Consider the following 23708-nt stretch of genomic DNA (forward strand, 5'->3'; position numbering starts at 1 on the left):
GAGGCCGGCGGCGGCGAGAGCGCCTCTGAGCACATGCGGAGCGCCGTCCTCCCCGGCGGTCTGGGCCGCGCTCGCCTTCGTGTCGGGCCCGCCCTCGGCCTGCGACTGCAATCGCGCGCAAGAGGAGGCCGCCACGCGCGGGCTGCAGAGCTCGCCGGCTCGGCACGGCCGCGTAGGGGGCGTGTCCGGGGCTGGCGAACTACAGGGGCCAGCAGCCCCCGCGCCAGCAAACGCAGGGGCGGTGCGGAAGCGGCTGGTCGCATGACCGCGGGCAGGGCTGGGCCTGCTGGCAAGATGGCTGCTTACCTGCAGTGGCGGCGCTTCGCCTTCTTCGACCGCGAGACGCTCGCCCCGTCCGAGGGGAAGCCCGCGCTTCTGCCGTCGGGCATCACGGTCTGCGACTCGGGCAGGGGAAGCCTCGTTTTCGGGGATATCCTTGTGATTGGCGCTGGCCTCTGTGGAGCTTGCCTCTGAGCGGGTGTAGAGTGCCATTTTCCGCCCGCCCGCCCGCAGTGGGAGCGACGGGCTCCGGCTGGGCTGGGGGAATGAAGTCTATGCAAGCGCAAGCCCGCTGCTTTTCTGCGCGTGGCCTGAAGGCACAACACGCAATGGCCTTGTTGAAGGCTGCAACACAGGGGGAAGTGGCCTTTCCCCGAGTCAGACTTGCCCGTTGGGCTCATCTCGGCGGGAGCCTTTTCCCAGCGATGGCGGGGATTGATCCCTGGACTTTCTGCCTGGAAGGCAGGGGCTCTACTGCTGAGCTATGGCTGTACTAAGGCAGGACAGCCTTACCCAACCTGGAGTCCTCCAGATGTTGGTCTGCAACTCCCATCATTCTCTGGCTGGGAATGATGAGAGTTGTAGTCCCACGCATCTGGAGGAAGCCAGGCTGGAGAAGGCTGGGACAGGAAATCTCCGAGAAAGCCCTCTATACACCAACTTGAGATACATCATGGAAGAAAGTTGGGATATAAATGTAACAGAGGCCTGGTCCTAGCAACCAAGCTCCTTCATCTCTTTCTTGTCTGCTGTCTCCATTGTCTGGAGGACCCCTTAACAAAGACCCACATATAGAAGGCCAGATATGGTTCCTACCACACTCCCTCGAACTCAGTAACTTTCAAGCTTATAAGCTGAGAGTGACACACCTCTATCAACTGAAGCAGCACAGCATCTTGGCTTCTGTTGGTGAGGATGAGGAGGGAATCAACCCTTTGGTAAGTATGGGGTGGGTGCACGGAGCCAGCCTTGTTCTTCTGTTCTACAAGAAACTTTTGTGAGATTAGGTGTGGGGAGGGAGATGTCTCTTGTGATGGCAGAGCTGGAAAAAGCTCAGGCCTCCAACGGCTAAAAATGTTGCTACTCTTCTCTAGGCATTTTAAATACTTATTAAATACCTAGGGAGGTGGTGGACTCTCCCACACCAGAGGCATTCAAGATGAGGCTGGACAGCCACTTCTCAGGGGTGCTCTGACTTGGATTCCTGCATTGAGCAGGGGGTTGGACTCTATGGCCTTGTAGGCCCCTTCCAACCCTACTAGTCTATGATTCCACATCGAAACCTTTAATCCAGGCCTTTTCCCTTTTTACTCTGACTCCCTTGGCTTGTTGACCTGGTATTTTGTCCTGCAGTGGTTTTCTGCCAAGGAATGTAACTGTAATTCCTGCTTTCCACAGCAACTCTGCTTGGTATCCTGGGTCCAGAGTTTGATGTCAGAAGGGATAGACGGATGTATTTTAGAGCAGCAATTATTTCTGGATAAAGAGGGACTTGCTCCAATTTTCCCTGAATAATCCTCTTATGATAACTTGTAGGTCAAAGTCTGGAATCTAGAGAAACGTGATGGTGGGAATCCTCTCTGCACAAGGATTTTCCCCGCAATACCAGGCAACAAGCCCACAGTTGTGTCTTGCCTCACAGTCCATGAGAATCTGAACTTCATGGCCATTGGTAAGTAGAAATGAAACGACTGTGGTCGCGTACATTAAGACGCTAGTAGAGTGAAATGAGGTGGATTTGAGGGCCTGCTTTAGTATTGGGGGAATACTCCTTCAGCTTTTACGTTGGTCAAATAAATTCCCCAGATGGGAAATTAAAGTAGATGTCATGTGGAATGTAGCACTTCTCCTCTTCTCTGCCCTAGGCTTTGCAGATGGGAGTGTTGTACTTACGAAAGGGGACATCACAAGAGATCGGCACAGTAAGACTCAGATCCTTCATGAAGGAAGTTACCCAGTTACAGGCCTTGCGTTCCGCCAGTCTGGCAAAACAACTCATCTGTTTGTTGCCACCACTGAGAACATCCAGGTAAGATGCTTGCTTGACTGGGGAGGGACCAGGGCTGAATTGCCTGGCCAACTTACTGTCCCAGTTTTTGAGCTTCTCTTGTTGCTTTGAGCTTCATGGTTGCTTCCTTTCCATGGACTCTGCAGTGTTACACACTTTCAGTGAAGGATTATCCAGAGCTAGAGCTGGACACCCGTGGCTGTGGGCTGCGCTGCTCCACTCTCAGCGATCCTTCCCAGGACCTCCAGTTCATTGTGGCAGGAGATGAGTGTGTGTATCTGTACCAGCCTGATGAGCGTGGGCCTTGCTTTGCCTTTGAGGGCCAGAAGCTGATTGCCCACTGGTATCGGGGCTACCTTATCATTGTGTCCAAGGACCGGAAGACCTCTCCAAAGTAAGACACCTCAAGACAGAGTGATGTGTTCTGTTTTTTCCCTGTGCACATGTTTTAATTTTTCTTCGAATGGTTACCAGTTCTGAGCGGGCATGGAATCTAGACAAAGGGAGTTGCCTTGTCCTTCCCTTCAGCAAAATTCTTCCTTGCTACTGGACAACTCTCCCAAGGAGGAGAGCAGTAAGAAGAACTTATGTGTTCCTGGCAATTCTTCCTGGCCGGCAGTTCCCCATTCACAGGCGATGTGCATTCCAGCCTTGCTGTCCTGGTTTCCATTGGATCTTGGATCTTCTAAGTGGGTGGGATATATAAATATGGTCTTAAGAATATATTTGTCATACAAAGCTGGAAGTTCTACATGGCTGAGTGTGGGGGTTGGGGTTGGGCAGGGAGCAATAGCTTGCAGGAAGACCATGGCCTAAGCCAGGAGTGTAGAACCATTTCTGGTTGGGGACCAAATTGCCCCCACCAGGCCCTGTGCAGGCCAAATGACATGAGTGGGTGTGGCCTTGCCCCCTGCAAGAGCCCAAGGAGGCTCCTCCCCAGGCCTGGGGAACTGCCAGGTGGTTGTTCCTGTTGGGGAGGGAAATTGGAGGCAGACTCTGTCTCTGCATCTGAGGGATGTGGAAAGCTGGCCAGGGCTTTCATCCAACGCACAAAAAGGGACTCTCAGCCTGTGAGCAGGAGTCAAAGATGCGTATTGTGGGCAGGCTGAGGGAACTTGGGGATGATGGAGGCTGCCTTTCCCTCCCTCTTGCTCTCCTGTTCTCCAGATCTGAGTTTGCTGGGGGTGATCCACAAAACTCTGACAAGCAAATCTTGAATATCTATGATTTGGGCAACAAGTTCATTGCATACAGCTCTGTCTTTGATGATGTGGTCGATGTCCTGGCAGAGTGGGGATGCCTATATGTGCTGACCAGAGACGGGAAGCTCTATCTGCTGCAGGAGAAGGATACACAAACCAAGCTTGAGGCAAGGGAGCCTGACTTGTTCCTCTGTGGTTGGTGGGGTTCGGTGAAGCAAAGCCTTTTGGCAGCTGTCTGCACCATGTGGCCACCTGCTGTTTCTCCCTGCAAAGCTTGATTCAGGCAGGGAGTTGCTCTGAACCAGCATCTGTGAAACCAGGCTTAGCAAGGTGTCGCTGCTTTCAGCAGGCCCAGGGAAAAGGAGCAGCTGCAGGTTTGCACACTTTTCTTATGAGCCATCATAAACAAGAAGCTCCCTCCCCACAGATGCTCTTCAAGAAGAACCTCTTCGAAATGGCTATTAACTTGGCCAGGAGTCATCACCTGGACAGTGATGGTTTGTCTGAGATCTTTCGCCAGTACGGAGATCATCTGTACAACAAAGGCAACCATGATGGTGCCATTCAGCAGTACATCCGGTAGGTGAGGGCCTTGTGCCATGGGGTGGGTGGGCAGGTGCTGGCTTGTCTCTATGGGGTTTGGAATACAGGTTGAGGCCTTGCCTAGAGGCCATTTAAACACCTGGGCTGCACAAAACAATGTAAAATCTCACCTGCCTGCCACCTTCCTGAAGGCTTCCTTTTAAAGGCATTCCTTCCCTTGCTGCCGCAGTAGGGAAGCATTCAAGATAGAAAATAAGGCTGCCTACATGGGGACTGCGAATCTGTAAGACTCTAGTGAACACCAACATGCACAGATGACTCAAAACTGAGGCTGGCTCTCTGGATCCTGGGGGTGCAGGGTTAGGGTTTATGCTCTTTTTCCTGTAAAGGTAATGACTGCTTTGTGGGTGCTCAGGGCACCGGAAACAACAGAGAGCTAATCAACAAGTAGCACTGTGGCTTTCCTGCAGGGTTATGGTGTTCACATTCCCATGTGAGGGGGACAGGAAAGTCGAGGGGGGTCTCTAAGGAGAGTGTCCAGTGCAAGGTTTTGATATGTTTTGATTTGTACCCACTTAGCCTGAACGGGCCCTAACCTTGCTCGCTCTACCACAATAGTGCTGGTGGCATCTATCAATGAATAAACAGAGGAATATATATATAAATACATTTATTTCCTGGCTGCCTTTCAGGTCAGGAGTCCTCCCAAGGAAGCACACAGCAATAAAACTCACATGATAGAAACATACCATGATAAAAACAGCAGCAGGTTGCAGCTGCTGGGTTGTCTGCCAGTGGCACCTTGCGACCCTACATCTTACTAGGATGTGTGACTGGCAGATGAGATGCTGGGGTTGTGCACACACTTTCCAGTGCCATCACTCGGCTTTAGGTAACTGGGAACAGGGTCCTCATAAGCCTTCTTTCTCCTCAGCACCATTGGGAAACTAGAGCCGTCCTATGTCATCCGCAAGTTTTTGGATGCTCAGCGGATACACAACCTAACAGCATACTTGCAGATGCTCCACCTACAGTCACTGGCTAATGCAGACCACACCACGCTGCTGCTGAATTGCTACACCAAGCTGAAGGACATCTCCAAGCTGGAGGAGTTCATCAAGGTGCAACTGGGATGGGAGGGAAAGGGGAAGCCTGGCACACTGGCTGGAGGGGTGGTCTTTCCTCCTTCTGTAGCGTGCCTTGACGTTTCTTGTTTAAGGGATGTCATGTCCAGCCCTGTAGGGTGTCTGTCTATCCTCACAGGGTGCCTTACAGTGCCAATTACAAGTTATTAAAGTACTGAAGCAATCATAGGATGATATAACATATATGTAACCAGCCTTGTGCACCTAAGCAGCCATCCTCACACTTCTGGAGCTTGCTTGTTCCAGGTTCCCCGTGCAGAGGATCAGAGAGCCTCCCAAACTCGGATTTGAGCATCTCTTTGGGTCATTCCAGGGTAGATGGCACTTTCCTCCAGTTCTGGAGTTGGGAAGCATCAGAAAACTTCCATTTGCAAGGAGTGAAACCAATTTGTTTCCCTTCCCACTCCTGCAGCACCTCAAGGGATGAAAGAAGCAGAGATTTTCCCCTTGGACTGCAGGGACGTGCTGCTCCTGGCTCCAGTTTTGAAGTGAGAGCATTCTGTGGCTGTTGAGGGCAAAAGCTTTCCTCTTTCTCCTAGAATTAGGGTTGTAGTGGCTTGTGCTCCAGATGCTTAGGCAAAGGAGAGCCCACAGCTCCACATAAGTAGGTTTTGATGGCCCTCGTACACAGAAAGCTTCCTGCTTGAGGCCGAAAGCCTGAATTCAAGCCTGCCATGAGTGGTGCCTTTGCTGTGTCTCTCCCATGTAGACCAGCGAGAGCGAGGTGCACTTTGACGTGGAGACAGCCATCAAGGTGCTGCGCCAGGCAGGCTGTTACTCTCATGCCGTGTACCTGGCTGAGAAGCACGCGCACCACGAGTGGTACCTCAAGGTCCAGCTGGAAGATATCAAGGTGAGGCCTGCTTGGCTCTCAAGGTGGGTGGTCTTCTGAAGAGTTCATCCCGATGTTGGTCCGCCTCAGCAGCCCAGTGGGCATGTCTCTCCGTACTGCCGCTCTTTCTAATAGCTACCTGCTTGCGCTGGTGGCCACCATTCTGGTGTGTCTGTAACTTGGGAGATGGGAAATAAAGTCTGTTTTTCCCAGATAGCAACAAAAGGAGAAGGGTTTGAGTAGTGTAGGGATGGGTAAGGCGCAGTCCTTCCACGGCTCTTTCATTTTGCCTGTTGGGAACTTCCTAGCTTCTGAAAGGTTGTGGGCCCTCAAGGCTGCCTCAGATGGGTTAAAAAGAAAAGAAAAAGATGGCAGATACTTCTGAGTTTTTCTGAAGGGTGGACTTGTCCAGGAGGAACCATGTGACTCGTTGTCACAGAGGAGAAAAGGCAGGGCGGTCTGTGCTGTCTCGTCCTAAGCCTGAGCTGCTAGGGAGCCCCGGTCTGCTCCTGAGGGCTGCTCAGCCGGTTTTGCCCCAGGGCCTGAGCAGCTTGTTCTCACTGCCGGCCTTCCTCTGCCTCGCAGAACTACCAGGAAGCCCTGCTCTACATCGGCAGGCTGCCCTTTGAGCAGGCGGAGAGCAACATGAAGCGGCACGGCAAGACCCTCATGCGGCATGTCCCGGATGAGACCACCGAGCTGCTGAAGGCCCTGTGCGCCGACCCCCAGCTGTCGGGGGGCCACGAGGGCCCTGGAGCACGGGCAGGGGCCAAGGTGGGCTGAGCCTGGTGTGGTGATGCATCTGATGATTGTGCCGCAACAGTAGCTGGAGGGTGGTGGGCATTAAGTGAGCAAAATGATCATTGTGAAATCGAACCCAAGCCAGTGGCTCTAACATGCAGGGTTGTCGCGTGTGGAGAAGCCATCTCTGTGCCTGCTGGAAGGCAGCAATCCTAGACAAGTGGTGTGGGAGAGTGAGAGTGGCCCCGGCAAGGCAGAGGCCACCCAGGCCCATGTAGCTGCCACAGTCTTCCTCTTGCCTGGCTGCTGTCCAAGGAAGCTAGCCCCGCTCCCCGGTCCACAGCAGCAGCTCACTTGCGGGGAGGGCTGAGGGGGTGGGTGCTCGGCCCAGCCTGGCTGCTGACGCGCTTCTGTCTTCCTGTGCTGTAGGCAAATCCCGATGAGTTCATTCCCATTTTTGCCAACAACTCCAGGGAGCTGAAGGCCTTCCTAGAGCACATGTTGGAGGTGCAGCCTGATTCCCCCCAGGGCGTGTACGACACTCTGCTGGAGCTCCGTCTCCAGAACTGGGCACATGAGCAGGATCCACAGGTACGTCCTCGCTAGCTTCACGTTACTAGTTGCGCTGTGCACAGGTGAGCTTGTTCACTAGAAGCCATCTACAGCAAGTCCAACGACGGACTCATTTGGTGAGGTGCCTGGTGGATCTAGCCCTGTGCATGTGGTGCAAGAGAGGCCATGGGCCTCTTGCTCCATGATAGTGGCCACCATGAGCTCCTGGCTCTGGAAGCATCTCTCTGGAGCTTGATGCTCTCTTGGCTTTGGACCCCCTGCAGGTCAAAGAGAAGCTGCACAACGAAGCCATTTCCTTGCTGAAGAGTGGGAAGTTCCAGAGTGTCTTTGATAAGGCTCTGGTCCTGTGTCAGATGCACAACTTCAAGGATGGTGTCCTGCACCTCTACGAACAGGGCAAGCTGTGAGTGCAGCAGCCCTCCCACCAGTCGCAAGGGACAGGGGGTGGGCGGGAGTTTCCCGAAGGGGAGGGACCTGCGTGTTTTAGGCTAAGGCTTGCACCTTGTGTTCAGGCCTGGCTGATGTGTGACTAGGAAAGGGCTGGGCAGCATCGAGGCTCAGCTGAAGAACGTCTGGCCTCTCACAGGGGGGCCTCTCACCTGCTGTTGCCCCCCCCAGTTTCCAGCAGATCATGCACTACCACATGCAGAACGAGCGATGCAGGAAGGTGGTCGAGGTCTGTGAGCAATATGGAGACCAAGAGGCCTGCCTGTGGGAACAAGCCCTCGGCTACTTCGCCCGCAAGGAGGAGGACTGCAAGGAGCACATCACGGCTGTGCTTCAGCGTATTGAGACCAAGAATCTCATGCCGCCCCTGCGAGGTGAGGGGAGCGAGGGCATGGCTGAGCGGGCTTGTCTGCGGGAGGCGCCTGGGGTGGACGGGGGGAGTAGGAGTCCGTCCCAAGCAGAGTGGTGCCGCAGACAGCTGCAGGCTGTGCAGCCTGGGCTGCCCTGTCGGCCTCTGCCTGTCTCGGGTGGGCCTGCCTGCCAGGCCCTGATCCAACCAGGCACCAGCAGTTGCCCCCCCCGCCTCACCCCAGAGATGCTTCAGTTGAAGGTTCCATCGTCTTCCTGTCTGCCTTGCACTGAGAGCTCTCTGTGGAGAACGAATTTACACTGGCCTCCACTGGCTGAACCTTGGCCACCAAATGCCTGCCCAAACGGCGTTACCGAGAAACGCTTCCAGAGAAGTTCTGAAAGTGTTTCTGGGCTACCCCAGGTTTTGACTAGGTGAGCTCATCCAGAGCCCATCCAACCAGCCACCCAGAATACCAGCTGCATCCTCCTGCTCAAATTTGGTGTGCTGATGGCACATGCAGGAGGACCCTCTTGGTGATCCTAAGAGATTGGGGTGCCATAAAGGAGAAGATTGCTCTAAAAGCCGTGCAGAGTTGGAGATAGTTCTTCTGGAGCAATAACAAGTTGAGCAAAAGTTTAGGGAAATTGAACAGGGCTTCCAGGTTATGCCGCTCTCTTCGCTGACTTTCCATGGAAAGGCTTGGCTTCCAGCTGACTGTGCAGGAACAAATTGACCTGCATTTTGGTGTTGTGGAGTGGGGGCTGCTTAGGTGTACTGAGCCACACTCTGACAAGAGCCCCCCCCCCCCCCCCCGGACAAATGCTTGTGGCTTTGCGCACATGGTTTGGCAAGGCCTGGGCTCCAGGTGTAATATAAATGATAAAGTAGCCCGACCCCCTCCTTCTCTGTCCTGATGGGTTGCCGCCTTCCTTCCAGTTGTACAGACTTTGGCTCACAACTCCACGGCCACCCTGTCAGTCATTAAGGATTACCTGGTCAGCAAGCTGCAAAGGCAGAGCCGCCAGATTGAGGAGGATGAACAAAAGATTCAGAAATACCGGGAAGAGACCAAGCGCATCCGCAAGGAGATGCAGGAGCTCAAAACTAAGTAGGTGGCTATAGAGCTGGTTTCTGGCTCCGTCTCTGTCTCGCGTCTGTGGCTTCCAGAGCGAGCAGAGTCACTTTCTAGCCCCTGCTGCATTGTCCTGCTGTGTGGGGTGAACCTGGCAGTCCTGATCCTTAGAAAGGGTTGAGACTTGTCAGGAGGAGACCTCCACAGGTGTTCCATGCCGCTAGCTATCTGCCGGAGTGCAGCTGCTCCTTGTCACAGGGCAGCCTTGGCATTTGGGGGAAGGGCCCCGTGCCACAGTCTCGATGCGCAGGGATCATGGCAGTGTGCAGACAGGGCCTGGGTGTGCCCCTTCTCTTATGGGCCCTGGCCCCTTCTCTTGTGTGCTTCCCTCCCTTAGTCCCAAGATCTTCCAGAAGACCAAGTGCAGCATCTGCACTAGTGCCCTTGAGCTGCCCTCGGTGCACTTCCTGTGTGGTCACTCCTTCCACCAGCACTGCTTTGAGAGCTACTCAGAAAGTGGGTCGGAGTGCCCTACGTGCATGCCAGAGAACCGCAAAGTTATGGACATGATCCACGCCCAAGAGCAGAAGCGGGACTTGCACGACCAGTTCCAACACCAGGTGGGGGGCCTGCTGCCCAGCTGGATTTCCAGCCCGGTTTACGGCACTTTAAAACCAGTACCAAAGTCTGTTCTGCCCACCTCACCCCAAACACCCTCTAAAGTGAAGCCTCTTTTTGTCCCCTACAGCTGAAACGCTCCAACGATAGCTTCTCAGTGGTTGCAGATTATTTTGGCCGGGGTGTGTTCAATAAACTCACCCTCCTCACAGACCTTCCTCCAGGCAAATCCGCTACAACGCTTGATGCGGGCCTGCAGCGTGACCTACTTATGCACACAAAAAGGAGCACCTAGGTGCCAGGGCCTCTCTGTGCCTCGTCCTGGGCTCCCCGGCGGTGTGATCTGAGCAGCTTCTCCAGTGAGCCAAGAACTGGCAGAGGATGGAGTCTGACTAGCAAAACCCAGCAGGGGAGCTGTGTAACTGCCACAAGGATACACTTGGAAATACGTTCTAGGCTGACTAGGCAGGGCCCCTCTTTCTCCTTCTTTCTTTACTGCAGTTGTGCTTAGCTGCAAAGCTACGGGACAGGGCCTGGCTTCTGTAGGTACAAGCTGAACAAGGTGAACCCTCTCAAGGACAACATAGTCCACGAGAGCTACAGCTTTTTCTTGATGGCAGGCAGGCTTGCTTCTCCTTTCCGAAGCCTTGGCACTTGCAGCTGCTGGTAAAGGGTTCCAGGTTCAGCCCGGTGTTTGAGCATTAGTGGGCTACTGTCAGACTGAGTGGTGAAAATGACTCCAAGCTCAAACCTTCTGCTGGCACCTTTTCTGCCCCAGGGCATGCTATGACATGCATGAAAGGGAACTACAGTTACATCTTGGTGCCCTGACAAATGGTATAGAGTGGAACTAAGCTGATAGTATTTTGGAACTGGAGTTGTAAAGTTGTAAATAGTGTTCAGTGCTAACATCCCTCTGTGTAGCCCTTCACTTCATGGTGGTTTACTTCCCTGTGTGACATAATGCATGGAACATGGCCGAAGAGTAATACAGTTAATGCTGTGTGTGTGCAGTCTCCTTTTCTTTCTCAAAGGCTGGAGCAGAATGTGGTCATGAGCAGAATCTGGCCCTGAGGGTAGATGACTGCTCTCTGAGCTAGTTCCTCCCATCTCCTTACCTCCGCCCCCCACCCCAAGCAGGTTCCACCTAGGGATGCTGGAGAAATTCAAGACGGATTAAAATGAGCTCGGATTTTTAAGAATCCAACCTGCGGAATCTGCTGCAGAGCGACTCCTTCAGGCCTTGCAGAGTCCATGGACTTTCGGATGAGTTTTTTACTTTCCTGAAATTTACGCAGAAAAATACGCAGGTTTCTGCTGAGGAAACGTAGAATGGAATAGGGGACAATACACTAAAGGCTACGTACTGGGGTAAATTATGTAAATACTCAAGTAAATATTTACATAATTATTTCTTTATTTTTCCACATGACGAAAAATAATATTCACATCTGTCTGTAGGCAGATGATGGAATGAAAGACATCTGACAATCCATGAAACAGAGTGGATTTTACACAGTCCTTACATCCCTAGTTCCACCACCTTTCGCTGGCAAGGTGCAGAGGGCAAGTCTATGCTAGTGCTGTTTGTAAGGCAGGTACCTCTGGTCAGCTTTGAGAGAGGGGAGAGGAGGTGGCTGTGGGGAAATGCTCTTCAAGTTCATTCTGCTCAGGCAGAGCACCAGAATCTCAGGTCCAGGGGCCAAGTCCAGACTTTGTGGGGTCATAATTTGGCTCTAGGGTCCCCTGGATAACCATGTCTCACCCCGTTTGGTGACTCCCTGGCTTTTGTGCAGTTTTTTCTCATTCTAAAATGTTGAAATGCTTCTCCTGAGGCTTCATTACTGGCAGTAAGAGCTTTAAATTAAAATACGCTGGTGTTTTTGGTGCCACCTGTTTTGCCCTCTGCCCTGCCCGCCACTGAAAAGCAGCCCTTGAAGGCGTCTCTGAAATGGATGTTTCAGGGTGGTTGTTTTTAATAAGTAGGATGAGGAAGGGCGGACTGCAGGGAAAAACAAATAGTCACCGATGGTGCTTTAAGAAAGTTCGGTGACTAGCAACATTAAGAAAACGATTAAGAGAACTATGACCCAAGTACGTTCAGCGCTGATTTTGAGCCACGGCCCGCTGTGAGCAGCAGCAGCATCGCTGCCGGGCCAACAGCGGGCGCGTGTCCCACCTCCCTCGGGCTGGGGCGCCTGCCTGGGGCTCTCGGCTGCCCCTGCGCCCTTGCGCCCGGCCCCAACTCGAAGTCTCTGAAAGGGAATTCGGGGCTCGGAGCGCTACAGCGGGCCTACGCTGCCCGCCCGCCCGGGGCGCCACGCAAGGGCCCGGCCCGCGCTCTTCGGCGAAGGGGCGGGGGAGGAAGGCCGGCGGGGAGCAGCGGGCGGGGCGCGGCCAGGGCCAGCTCGGCTCGCGGGCCCAGCAAGAGGGCCGCCGCCGCGTCGGCCCAGGGCCAGCCCGGCTCGCCCGCGGCCCGGCCTCCGCCCGCGCAGCCGCGAGAGCCGTCTGACTCAGCGGGCCGCGCCGGGAGGGGGCCGGGGCGGCAGCCCGCCCGGCGCCCTGCGTCCCACAGCGGCTGCCCCGAGGGCCCGCCGCGGAGGCCGGCCTCGCCCGCCCGGGACAGGGGCCCGGCAGCTGGCGGCGTCGCGGACGCGCCGGCGCCCGGCTGCTCCTGCGCCGCGCCGCGCCGGCGGCCATCGCGGCGCGGCGCGGCGCGGCGCGGCGCGGCGGGGCGGGGCGGGGCGGCCGCCGGAAGCGACGTCGCAGCGCGGGGAGGCGCTTGCGCGGCGCCGCGACCCGCGATGGAACCGGCGGCGCCGACGTGACCCCGGCCGAGGCCCCCGCGTCGTCTCGCCCGGCCGGCCCGGCCCTCGCGCGGCCGCCGCCATGAGCAGCGCGCCGCCCGCCTCGGTGAGCCCCTCCGCTGGTCGGCGGCGCGGGTGGCGCCTCGCGCGCAACGGGGGGCGCGGCGGGCGGGGCGCCTGTGGCTCAGCCAGGGGCGGCCGCGCTTCCTCGGGGCCGAAGGCGGCGCGGCGCGGCGCGGCCTTTGCGCTGCGCAGGGCCGTGGGCCGTGGGCCGGCGCGCCGATGCGATGCGAATGAGCCCGGGGCGCACCGGGGCGGCTCTGCCTCTGTCTCTGCGACCTGGCTCGTGATTGGGGCGACTCCAGAGGGGGCGCTGGAGCACGACCTGGGGGTAATAGTAATAGTAATAAATTATCACTGTGGTTAAGAATTAATGATAACGATAATGATAGTGCTGCAGTGATAGTACCTGAAGTGCTTCAGCTGTAGTGCACTGTCTCATAGTTCTCACAACAACCCTTTAGGGTAGGCCAGTATGGTCCACACTGTAGGTGTGTCAGCCTCCCCCAACCTGCTGCCCTCCAGAGGTTTGGGACTACAGCTCCCAGCGTTCCAGATCATTGGCCGTGCTGGCTGGGGCTGCTGGGAGCTGGCCCCCAACTTCTGGATGGCAGCCGGTTGGGGGAGGTTGTGGCCAGTGGCTTGGGGGGGGGGGTGCCTCATGGATGCGCTGGAGGTGAGATTGCAGCGGGGCGTCCGATCCGTGTGGCTCTGGCTCAGAGCTGCTGCACCCCGTGCATGCCGCCTTCCTCTCCCTCTCGTGCTTGAATCCTGCACAAGAGCACGGAGCTTCCGGAGCTGCACGTGTTGGGCGTCTGGTGTTGCTCCCCCGGGCTGGGCTGGCGGCACCAGAGGGACTGGAGAGGTGAAGAGACGCACAGGCGGCCTGGTCCAGCCCCTCTTGCGAGGCAGGCCCATCTGCTCGCCAGACCGCCGCACACCATGGCTCACTCCAAGCTGGCTTGGTGTTTCCCTTGGAGCCACCCAAGTGTCGTGGAGGTGAATGTCCATTCGCTCTGTTCCAGGGCAGGGCTTCCCACAGGCATAAGCACAGGTTGTGGCTCTGCTGAAACTGGATGCCACCGTTCCTTGCACAATCTTGTGCAACCTGCACTCTGTGGCAATGGGCTCTTGCGCAACCTAAGCCAGGGCTGGCTTTGTGGGGTGGCGCAGTTTTGCATGTCTTCAGACAGCTTGCTGCTTCTCACCTGACATCCCAGCTGAGCAATGGTGTGGGGGTGGCTGGGAGCAGCTGCACCCTGCTGGAGGGCCTCCTGCTTGCATGCTGCCTCTTTGCCTCGCGCGGACTCACCTGCTGAACCCCCCGCCTCCACATGGCGAGTGCTCCTCTTCCCAAGCGCCACTGAGACGTCATCTTCGGCGGGGTGAATGGTTGCACTGACAGCTACGACGCCTGCAGACTCCCAGGGGGCTGCCCAAAGGGGGCGGGGCAGTGCGAGCGTGCACTTGAGATGTGGCCTGAGTTACAGACATATTGTGGTTGCCACACCAGAGAGACATCGGGTGCACTTGATGGTGGTGGTGGCCACACTTGGAAGGAAGCCTCTCTGTTCTTCTGTTCTCAGTCCCAGACTGGAGTAAATCCTGGGTCCCTGGTCCTGTCTCTGCTCACCAGTATAGCTCTCTAGTCAAGCCTGCTTTCTGTGCTCTGTGGCTGCACAATTGCCCCACAAGCACAGTCTGCTGTTCTGGGTGCCCTGTGAGCATGTTTTCTTCTTGCTAAACGTGAGGGCTGGATTTCCTGCACTGAGGGTCAGACTAGATGGCCTACAAGCTTCTTCCAACTCAGGGTTCTGGGGTGTCTCTCTTGAAGAAGGAAGGTGACTGGCACTTTAGCCCTGGCTTCCTGGAGCCTCATGGGGGACTTCAGTGCCCTGCATATTTCCTTGTCCTTCCTATGGATTGCTGGTATCTGCTCCCCATTGCCTGCCGTCCTGCCCAGCTGTCCTCCACATCTGTGCTTTCCTCCATCTCTCTCCATTCCTTTTCTTGCCCATCTATGCTGAATGTCTTGCCCTAAATGATTTCAATTCTATAGACACCCGGTTCTTGGAACTGAACCTACAGGCAGCCCTGAGCGTAGGGGCAAGGAGGCTCACAGGATAACAATGGCTTCCTGCATTCTGCTTTGCTGGGAGGAGAGATGGTTGCCTGCTTTGCAGCTTGGTCATATCTCCTCTCTTACGCCAACCCCCTCCCCCCACCAGCAAATAAATGGGTGAAATGTCCCTTGTTCGCTTGCAAAAATGGCTCCATTGTCAGCTGCTTGGGTGGAAGGTCCCCTTCTCCTGCCTGCCTTTCCCAGCACAATTTATTTCTGTGTGAAACCTGGGCAGCTCCTTGCAAGCGGGCTCTGCAGCTCCTTCCAGGCTGAGCCCCTCCGTGCTGGCGGTTTGCTCTGCCCCCTCCCCCTGACGAGAAGGCTCTTCCCCTGTCCTTATCTCTGATCCCAGGTTGGGGCTGGTTTGCAAGGAGAGACTCCCTTGGTCAGCCCCAGGAAGAGCAAGGCAGTGAGAGCAGCAGCTCTTCCTCTCTCCTCTGCCAAAATCCCCCTGGGCTCTGGGCTGAAATGGCAAAGGTGGTGCTCCAGCATAGTCAGGTAAGGAAAGGTGGGGGGGCATCCTTTCAAAGCATGCATAGGATTGTGCCCTTAATGTACTGAAGGTTTCAGAATGTCTCTCTCTGTGAAAGTAAGTTCCCGCCTGGGCCTTTCTGGGGCACCTCTTTGTACCTCAGTGTCCCATCAGGAGGAAGCCATTGGCTCATGCTAGTTTGCCTCTGGATTTGCAGAGAGCCTGTGGAATTTCAGGTGGAGCCTCATTTTAAAAATTAACCAGAGACCATTCTTTGCAGGACAAAAATGGCTTGAAAACCCAGATTATCCGTGTGGGGACCAGGAAGAGCCAGGTAAGGCCATCTGATTTCTGTCCTGCCTGCTGCTTCTCTCTGCCTTTCCTGGGTCTGTTCTTTTTGAGGAGGGCTGAACTGCACTAAGAGACCATGATGTATGGATTTACCATTGGTCCAATGTGGTATTTTCTGTCCCTTTCCTAGTAATGAAATTTGGAACAGGTTCAAAAGAGGGCAACAAAGATGGCCAGGGGTATGGAAAACAAGACCTGTAGGGAAAGATTGTAGGAACTGGATATGTCTAGCCTGGAGAAGAGAAGATGGAGGGGAGACTTGGTAGCACTCTTCAAATGCCTGAAGGGCTGCCACACAGAAGAGGGCTAAGATTAGTGCAGGACTAGAGCTAACCGGCCTAAGTTACAGGAAGGTAGATTTTGGCTAAACATTAGGGGACACTAAGAATCAGAGCAGTGTGACAATGGAGCCAATCACCTAGACGGGTGCTGGGCTGTCCTGCACTGGCTGTTTTCAAGCAGAGGATGGACAGCCACTTGTTGAGGATGCTCTATAGCTCTGCATTTCCCACACCAAGCAGGGGTTGGACTAGATGGCCTTCCCAGCTCCCTCCAACTCTAGGATCCTTCCTCCTGAGGGCTGCTGTGCATGAGCTCATGTGTTCTTCTGGGAGCCATTTCAGCTTCTCTCGCTGCATCAGTAACCCAGCCAGAGTTCATCTTTGGGTCGTTATCACTGGGCCTGTTCCCCCCTAGCATCGATCCATATGCACCTTCGAGCACTGCATGTCCTCTTTGCTTTGGTGCCTCTCTCCAAGATTTTGTCCCTTTTGTATCATTGCTGCCCCTCACTGATCAGTTACGGCAGCGGGTGGATCACTACCAGTTGCTGCGGAACACAAGCAGGAGGCTGCTATCATGCTCCTGTCCTGCTGTGAGATTCCCTTTGGGGCACCTGGAATAGATGGGCCTTTGGTCTGATCCAGCTACAGGGCTCTTCTGATGTCCTTAGGGTGAGTTATAGCTGCATTAGTTAAAGGCCTTTCTGTACCTTTTGGTCATTCCTTACGGTAACTAAACTGCCTTGAGCATCTGTCCCCTTTGCCGCTTCACACCGTTTTGCAGGCCCTTGGTGGAAGGGCCTCAAAGTCATACTTCTGCAGTTTATTTGCTGGGTGGCCTTGGGCAAGTCTCAGTTCCCCCTCTCCATGGTAGCAAGGGTGCTGTAGGGACACGCACAGTAAGGAAGACCATAAGACCCTGGGCAGCTTAGCAGCGTGCCAGCGATCATGGCAGCAGTAGCTGGAGGTCAGCATCTCAGGCTGCTAGAGTCTCTTGTGTCGCACAGCCAGGCTCAGCAGAGCAAAGGTTTCCCCACATGCTGCCCCAGCAGGAGCAGAGGAATACACCCAAAGACACAAGGCTTGCGAAGGAAGATAATGCCCCACCCTCGTGCTTGAGAGCTAATCTCCATCTGCCTCCTTCTGCTGCCGCCGCCGAGAGCAGTGGCACCCCAGCAAGGAGCCCACAGGACCCCCTTCCTGAACAGGGGCCCAGAAGATGGTGGCACCTGGGTGTGAAAGAGGGAGGGAGGCAGCTGTTCAGAGTCCTCCCTTCCCCAGGTGCACGTGCATCTTGGCCCACCATGGGAGCGGAGGGTCTCCTGGCAGCTCCATACTGGGATGCGGCTCAGATACATCAGCTCTATTGCCCTTTCTGCTCCCCCGCCCCATTCTCTAGTGCTGTCATAGTGCGTGGCATTTCATGTCTCACCGGGCTGCAGCTGCCCCCACAGAACTGTGGGAAAGGAGGTCCACGGGGAGGAGCAGCCCCAGTCGGACGAGCCTTGAGCACACCAGACGTGGCGCGGGAGGCCTTGTGTCACCTGGGCTGTCGGGGGAATGGCCTACCAGTGTAAGGCTGTGTGCAGATGTGCCCCTCTGGCTACGGGTGTGGCAGGCGCCTGCCATCTCTTTCTGAAGGGAAATAGTCTTGGGCTGGAGGCAGGGATGCCCCGGCACTTTGCCTCCCTTCTCTTGCTTGAATTGCAGCTGGCCCGTATCCAGACAGACAGCGTGGTGCAGACGCTGCAAGAACACCACCCCCACCTCCGCTTTGAGATTGGTGAGTGCCTGGGTGGGCAACCGGGCGAGATGGGGCCTTGCCCACACGTGGGAAGGGGAGAAAGCAGGCCGTGGTGGGACTTCCTTTCGGGACCCATCTGCGGCAGACGTGAAAGAGGAGTCCCAGTTTGGCTGAGCCCCTGCACCAACTGAGCATCTCTGGCCTGCCTGGGGCAGGGAGGGGCTGGCCTTGTGTGCTTGGGCGTGTTGCTGTGCTGCTGGTGTGCTGCCCTGCTAATGCCCTTGGGCGTAAAGCCGTGAATGGTCAGGAAGCCCATCCCTTCCTTGCCCTCAATGTGGACCATATCCTGTGGGGTCTCCTGCTGGTGCTGGTTCTGTGTGATCCCACCTGATATTTCTGTCTCTCTCAATAGTTGCCATGTCCACCACTGGGGACAAGATACTGGACACAGCGCTGTCCAAGGTAGGCGGTCTCTTGTTCCCTTGTCTCATGCTGTGGTTTGTGGGCGGGCAAGATGTAGCCCAGGCTGTAACACTCTCTGTCCCGATTTAGATTGGGGAGAAAAGCCTCTTCACCAAGGAGCTGGAGAATGCACTGGAAAGAAATGAGTAAGTGCTCTTTGCCTGGGAGGTGCATGGGAAGCACCCCCCCAGTGCCCCCCCTTGGCAGGCCTGCTGAAGTCAGGGGCGGGTGGCACTGCTTGGCAATGTCCTCAATGCTGGCCCTCTGCCCCTGACCAGGAGCCCAGCTTCCTGGGAGGCGAGGGGTCCCTGTCGAGCCAGCAAGTCTAGCCTGGAGCGAAACCTCTTCATCTGCCCCAGCTTTGCAGGCAAGGAATCCCATAGTTCTGGGGAGGGGGAGGCCAGGTGTGGAGCAGAACTGGAGAGAGAGCAGGGTCCTGGCTTTGCCCTCCCATCAGATCATAGGTGTTTCCCAGCGCCCTCCTGAGGGTTCAGGACCTAATTTTCTAAACTGCACAGTGGGAGACAGACCTGCCCACGGCCACCCAGTGGGCTTTATGGCCACCCAGGGATCTGAGCCCAGGGCTCGTGACTCAGATTCTGCCTCTCTCCCCCCACTTCTTCACTGAGCTGTATTCGTATGCTGGGCGTGCTGTCACCAACCTGGCTGCTCTGCTTCTCTGATTTCAGAGTTGACTTGGTGGTTCACTCCCTGAAGGACCTGCCTACATCCCTCCCGCCCAGCTTCACCATTGGTGCCATCTGCAAGTGAGTGCTGAGCTCTTCTGCTTTCTAGTGCCTGGCCATGCAGGGGCTCTGGGCTCAGCAGAGGCCTCTCTGGCCGGCCACCCTCCTTTCCCACAGGCGCTGAGGCCCTGCTAAGGCAGATGTGCATAATTCAGGGTGCCTGGGAAGCCGCCTCCAGCCAGAGCATCAGATGGGCTAACGGAGTCTTTGGCCACCGAGATGGGCTTCAGCCCTTGACTCCTTCCCCTGACGCCGGCCATTGGAGTGGACAGCTGTGGGTCCAGTGTGTGGAGCCACCAGCAATCCCTTTGCAAGGAAGCCTGGGCCTGCCTCCTGAAGTGCGCTCCCCTCCCCCGGTCCTTTGCAGGAGAGAGAACCCCCATGACGCCGTCGTCTTCCACCCCAGACATGCTGGCAAAACCCTCAGCAGCCTCCCTGAGAAGAGGTGAGTCTGCTTTGTCCCTTCCTGCGCCGATCCTCCTCGGGTGCCTTCTGGGCTGTGTGCAGGAGGGGCATGCTCTTCGCCCCTCACATGTCCCAGCTGAGTCCCCTATTCCGTGGCCGTGCTGGGAAGGGGCCTGCTGAGCCCCTGACCAGCTGCTGTCGACAGAGCTGGCGCTTCGAGAGATTGAGGGCTCGGGCTCTGTGGCGTGGAGACGGCAGCCACTTTGTCCTGGGAAACAGCCAGTAAGCGAAGGCCGCCATCCGTAGGGCAGAGGGCCCTGGGGACGGCTTCCTGGCTGCGCCAGGTCTGGTTCGGAGGGGAGGCTTTGGGAGGCTCAGGCACCCCTTGTCAGGGTGGACACTGAGCCCATAGAATCCCAGAGTAGTTGTGATTCTGAGGTGGAGCAGCCGCTCCTGGGAGAGGAGCGCGCTCCTCCTTTCCAGGGCCAACAGCTGGCAGAGATTCCTCCCACCGGCATTCCTGACATAGATAGCGGTCCCGGGAGTGAGAGAGCGCGGGAAGAAGACTTGCTGGATGCGTGACGCCGACACAGGGAGTGGCGCCAAATGGAGGGCACGGAAAGGAGGCGTAGTGCCTGGTTGGCGTGCAAGCAACGGTTGTGCCCAGAGGATCCAAGGGAAAAGGGGAGGGACTCTCCCTAGCCCATAAGTTCAGGGTCTGCCAGTGATTCTCCTTCCAACGAGGACCAACTGTTCCAACTTAGGGCATAGGTACTCTGCTGCTCATAGCTAGTCGCCGATAGAGTTGTTAAGTTGTAAAGGAGGAATACAGCTTTGAAAAGAATCCCTTTGTCTGTGTTTGGACTTGGCTACTGGGTTAGACTGAAAGAGGCCACCAAGGAGCCCTTGACACTCCTCTGACGAGGCTTCTGTTTTGGTTCCCCCTGCAGCGTGGTTGGGACCAGCTCACTTCGTCGGGCAGCTCAGCTGAAGAGGATGTTCCCCCAGTTGGAATTCCGGGATATTGTATCCTTTCGCCATTCCGCAGTGCCTGGGATTACCCTTGGCTGGGACAGACTTCTCTGAAATGCGCCCCCCCTTGGACCTCCCTGTAGAGGGGCAGAGACCAAATTTCCCCCCACGTGCAGTGGAGCAGCTCAGGGGAGAGGGTCGAAGCCAGCATGGTTTGTCTCTCTGCCCCCCCCCCCCCATGCATTTCGCACTGTTTTGATCATTGTGGTGCCAGAACTTCCTGGTGGCCAGCCGTGGAAGCGATGGCCAATTGCCATCCAGCTGCTGCTCTTGGCCGGAAGTCTGTTTTCGCTTAACCTGTCCTGCAGAGGGGCAATCTGAACACACGCCTGAAGAAGCTGGACGAGAAGGAGGACTTCAGTGCCATTGTTCTGGCTGCTGCTGGCCTGATGCGGATGGGCTGGGAGAGCCGCGTTGGGCAGGTGATGCGGGAGGATTGGGGTGCCAGGGATGGTCTCTGCCTGGCGGCCTCTGCCTGATCTGCAGACTGAGGGCGCTTGCTGCCTTTGGCCTGGCGAGGCACCGGGCTCCCTGTTGGGGTTGGGCTCTGTTGCTTTCTCGGGGAGCTCTGCAGCCTCATCACGCACCCTTGTTTTGTTCTCTCCAGATCCTGAGCCCCTCGGAGTGCTTATATGCTGTTGGGCAGGTGCGTGACATGCTCCCCATTCTTCACTGCTCTGTAGAGAGCTGAGCCTAATGTGGCTGGTGTCCCCCAGCTTCTTGAGTGGGCAACAAACAGGCCTTGCCCTTGTGCCTCACACACCCACCCCCTGGCTGGCACAGCAGTCATCCTGTGCACACATCTCGGGCAAACCCTCCTTGGGTGTGGATCCCAGAGCTGGGAGGCTACATCGCCTGCACGCCTCTCCATCGCTCCCTTGCCTGAGACGCCAGCTCCCCAGGTCTTCCCACAAGTGAGCCTTGCTTGGGCTAAGATGCAGAGGGCGAACGAGGTGGTGCTGTCAGGCCTCCAGGCCCACCCACAAAAGGCTTGTTCCCAGCCGTTGGGAGAGCCGTCGCTGTAGAGGAGCTGTGTTAGGACAGCAAATCAAGGCATCTTGTGAGTGTCCCCATCGTTCCCCCTTTCCACTGGGAACTGTGGGGCGGGGGGAGTATGTCTTTTAACTAGGTGATGTTTAGATCGATGGTTAAAACACACTGATCAGCAAAAAAGGTGCTTCTGCTTAACCAGCCCTCACACTTGTTTTTTAAAGTAGCTGTTAATGTACTCACTTGCAAGAACTATAGATAACAAGCTGAATCTGACATTGATATTTCCCTTTTGCATCACGAAGAAAAACAGAAAAAAATTCTCAAACTATTTTGTTCAAATGCAAATGTAATCAGTCAACAAGTTTTGTTTAGTTAGGTGCCAACTCTGCTTTTCCTTGAGCCCTGACAGGTGAAACATCTGAATGGTGCACTTTTTCTCTTTTTTTAACACCTACTTGAAACTCCCAACAAATCCATTTTAAATTATTGGTGTCTGTGTGTTTGATATCCATGTGCCAAGCTGATCCCTACCTTTCAGACAGATGGGCCCTGTGTCCTCTCTTCCAAGGCGGCTGTCCCTGCTCATGGCAGGACTGGGGGCTTTTAATCCTCTGGGAGGGGGCACCACATAGCCACTCTGCTGCAGCAGAGGCTGAGAAGGGCGCACTTGGACCACCTCTTTCCTTGCAGGGCGCCTTAGCCGTGGAGGTGAGAGCCAGAGACCAGGAGATCCTAGACATGGTGTCTGTCCTACATGACGGGGAGACGGTGCTACGCTGCATCGCCGAGAGGGCCTTTATGAAGCGCCTGGTAGGGCTGGGCAGATGCTGGGCCTGAGGCCAAAGGTGTGGGGACTAGGGCAGGGGTGTCCTTCTAGATGGTGCTGGCGCCAGCAATATCATTAACCCCTCTGGCACTTTGCATTCCAGGAGGGGGGCTGCAGTGTGCCTGTGGCAGTGAGCACCCTGCTGAGGGATCTTCAGGTAATGACAACACAGGCAGTTGCTGCTCATCTGGCCTGCAGCTAGTGTGCTCTTATGTGGGTGGGGCATATCTTGCACTAAAGGCATGTGTGTGCTGTAGGCAGAGGCCTGCCTGTGCACCTCCTGAGAAGTAGGGCTGTGTGCAAATGGTGGATTGACTATTTTGAAGGGTGAGGGGGGCATTATCCAGGAGTCCCTGGTCCGCATCTTGCCCTGCTATGAACTCGCTGGGTATCTTAGACAATTACTTTCTCAGCCCTCCATCTGCTACATGGGGATAATGGTGCTGATCTACCCTATAGAGGTGTTGTGAAGGTTACTCCAAGGTGATGTTTGTGAAACACTTTGAACACCCTAATCCTGCAATGTTCAGAATACTGGATTTGGGGTCCATGTGGAATACTAGGGGCGACTTCCTGGCTTGCATGCACCTCCTCCAAGGGGAGAAGACCGAGATGGCCTTTTGCTCTCCTCTCTGCTTGCTTGCCCTTTCCTGTGCTCAAGTCAACATTCCTCTTTGTTCTGCCTAGTTATATATGACTGGAGCGGTTTACAGCCTGGATGGATCCGACAGCCTGCGGGAGACCATGCAAATAAGCATGAATTTCTCACAGGAGGTACCTGCTTCTGTTGCTTTGAATAACACCCCATTTTGTAGACTTCCAGTTGGGAGGTGGGCCCCTTGCAGCATTTCTGGATGAAATATGGCTCCAGCCATAACAGGCTCAGCCCTCTGCTTGTTTCACAGCAGGCCCAGCTATAGTAGCTGGGGGTCCTTTGGTCCTTCATCATAGGAACAACCCTCTGACAGCTTGCTCACCTGAATGGGTCAGCACAAGGGTCACCCTATACATGTCCACGGCCCCCTCCCCAGTAGTGTCAGCTGGAAGATGTTGGCATCCCCCCGCAGACTTACCCACACACCACCATCCTTTTTTCAGAATGGAGATGGACCCAATGATGATATCCAGCATGTTGGCATCACAGCCAAGAACGTCCCTCATCCTGCTCAAGAGGCTGCAGAGAAGCTGGGCATTGAGCTGGCCGAGCTGCTGCTGAGCCAAGGGGCCAGGCACATCCTCAACGTGGCCAGACAGCTCAATGATGCCTGAGGGCTGCCTGCCTGGGGCCTGCACTGAGCATTTGCTCTTGCCTTCCATAGAAGCAGCCATGCCACTTGCCAACTCACCCCCCCCCCCCCGATCTTAATTTATATGGTAGCCACCTACTTTTTTTGCTGAAGATTTCTGCTGGCAAGTTGAGGATAGTTCCCCATAATACAGTTTGAAATTCAAGAAGAAAACCTCACAAAGAAGCTGGGCTCACACTTTCATTCTTACAGCAGCAGTAATGGGATACTGGGTGTATAGAATTAAGTGTCTGATTTATATTGGTTTATAATTATTGGCAAAACTGATTAAAGAAATCTAAATTGAAA

At 55.6% G+C, this 23708-nt stretch overlaps 2 protein-coding genes across 7 annotated transcripts; both read left to right on the top strand.

Annotated features, from left to right (window-relative positions):
* The first annotated feature begins 269 nt into the window (after window positions 1-269).
* On the top strand, window positions 270-10842 carry VPS11 (VPS11 core subunit of CORVET and HOPS complexes). 3 transcript variants are annotated; one of them, XR_014792847.1, is made up of 16 exons: window positions 270-430; window positions 1069-1217; window positions 1816-1951; window positions 2145-2308; window positions 2434-2681; window positions 3455-3656; window positions 3917-4068; window positions 4967-5153; window positions 5887-6030; window positions 6595-6783; window positions 7180-7341; window positions 7587-7726; window positions 7910-8144; window positions 9059-9230; window positions 9592-9814; window positions 9943-10824. XR_014792847.1 is itself a non-coding variant. In XM_084860533.1 (16 exons), the coding sequence occupies exons 3-16, from the start codon at window positions 1942-1944 to the stop codon at window positions 10105-10107; spliced, it is 2361 nt and encodes a 786-aa protein (XP_084716659.1). In that variant the 5' UTR covers window positions 270-438; window positions 1075-1217; window positions 1816-1941; the 3' UTR covers window positions 10108-10842. The 3 variants fall into 3 exon arrangements, 2 of the variants coding, with proteins under 2 accessions (XP_084716659.1, XP_084716658.1); XM_084860533.1 differs by having other exon boundaries at window positions 270-438; window positions 1075-1217; window positions 7942-8144; window positions 9943-10842; XM_084860532.1 differs by having other exon boundaries at window positions 7942-8144.
* Window positions 10843-12577: 1735 nt separating this feature from the next.
* Window positions 12578-23708, top strand: HMBS (hydroxymethylbilane synthase). 4 transcript variants are annotated; one of them, XM_084860547.1, is made up of 14 exons: window positions 12578-12725; window positions 15554-15607; window positions 17572-17688; window positions 18062-18111; window positions 18202-18257; window positions 18801-18878; window positions 19225-19302; window positions 20213-20288; window positions 20603-20716; window positions 20902-20940; window positions 21978-22097; window positions 22217-22270; window positions 22801-22887; window positions 23212-23708. In XM_084860547.1, exons 3-14 carry the CDS (start codon window positions 17574-17576, stop codon window positions 23380-23382), a joined length of 1038 nt encoding a protein of 345 aa, XP_084716673.1. In that variant the 5' UTR covers window positions 12578-12725; window positions 15554-15607; window positions 17572-17573; the 3' UTR covers window positions 23383-23708. The 4 variants fall into 4 exon arrangements, with proteins under 4 accessions (XP_084716673.1, XP_084716671.1, XP_084716674.1 ...); XM_084860545.1 differs by having other exon boundaries at window positions 17616-17688; XM_084860548.1 differs by lacking the exon at window positions 12578-12725 and adding an exon at window positions 15190-15299.

This window comes from Heloderma suspectum, chromosome 6 (assembly GCF_057233095.1).
Source record: "Heloderma suspectum isolate Gila_16-S chromosome 6, 16-S_ref, whole genome shotgun sequence".
Classification (NCBI taxonomy): Eukaryota; Metazoa; Chordata; class Lepidosauria; order Squamata; family Helodermatidae; genus Heloderma; species Heloderma suspectum.

Coding starts and splice junctions, on each gene's coding strand:
- VPS11 (XM_084860532.1), top strand. CDS start 295: ATGGCTGCTTACCTGCAGTGGCGGCGCTTCGCCTTCTTCGACCGCGAG. Junction 2,682..3,454: donor GACCGGAAGACCTCTCCAAA/GTAAGACACCTC, acceptor CCTGTTCTCCAG/ATCTGAGTTTGCTGGGGGTG. Junction 3,657..3,916: donor ATACACAAACCAAGCTTGAG/GCAAGGGAGCCT, acceptor CCCTCCCCACAG/ATGCTCTTCAAGAAGAACCT.
- HMBS (XM_084860546.1), top strand. CDS start 15,270: ATGGCAAAGGTGGTGCTCCAGCATAGTCAG. Junction 18,879..19,224: donor ACCATTGGTGCCATCTGCAA/GTGAGTGCTGAG, acceptor GGTCCTTTGCAG/GAGAGAGAACCCCCATGACG. Junction 22,098..22,216: donor GGGCCTTTATGAAGCGCCTG/GTAGGGCTGGGC, acceptor TTTGCATTCCAG/GAGGGGGGCTGCAGTGTGCC.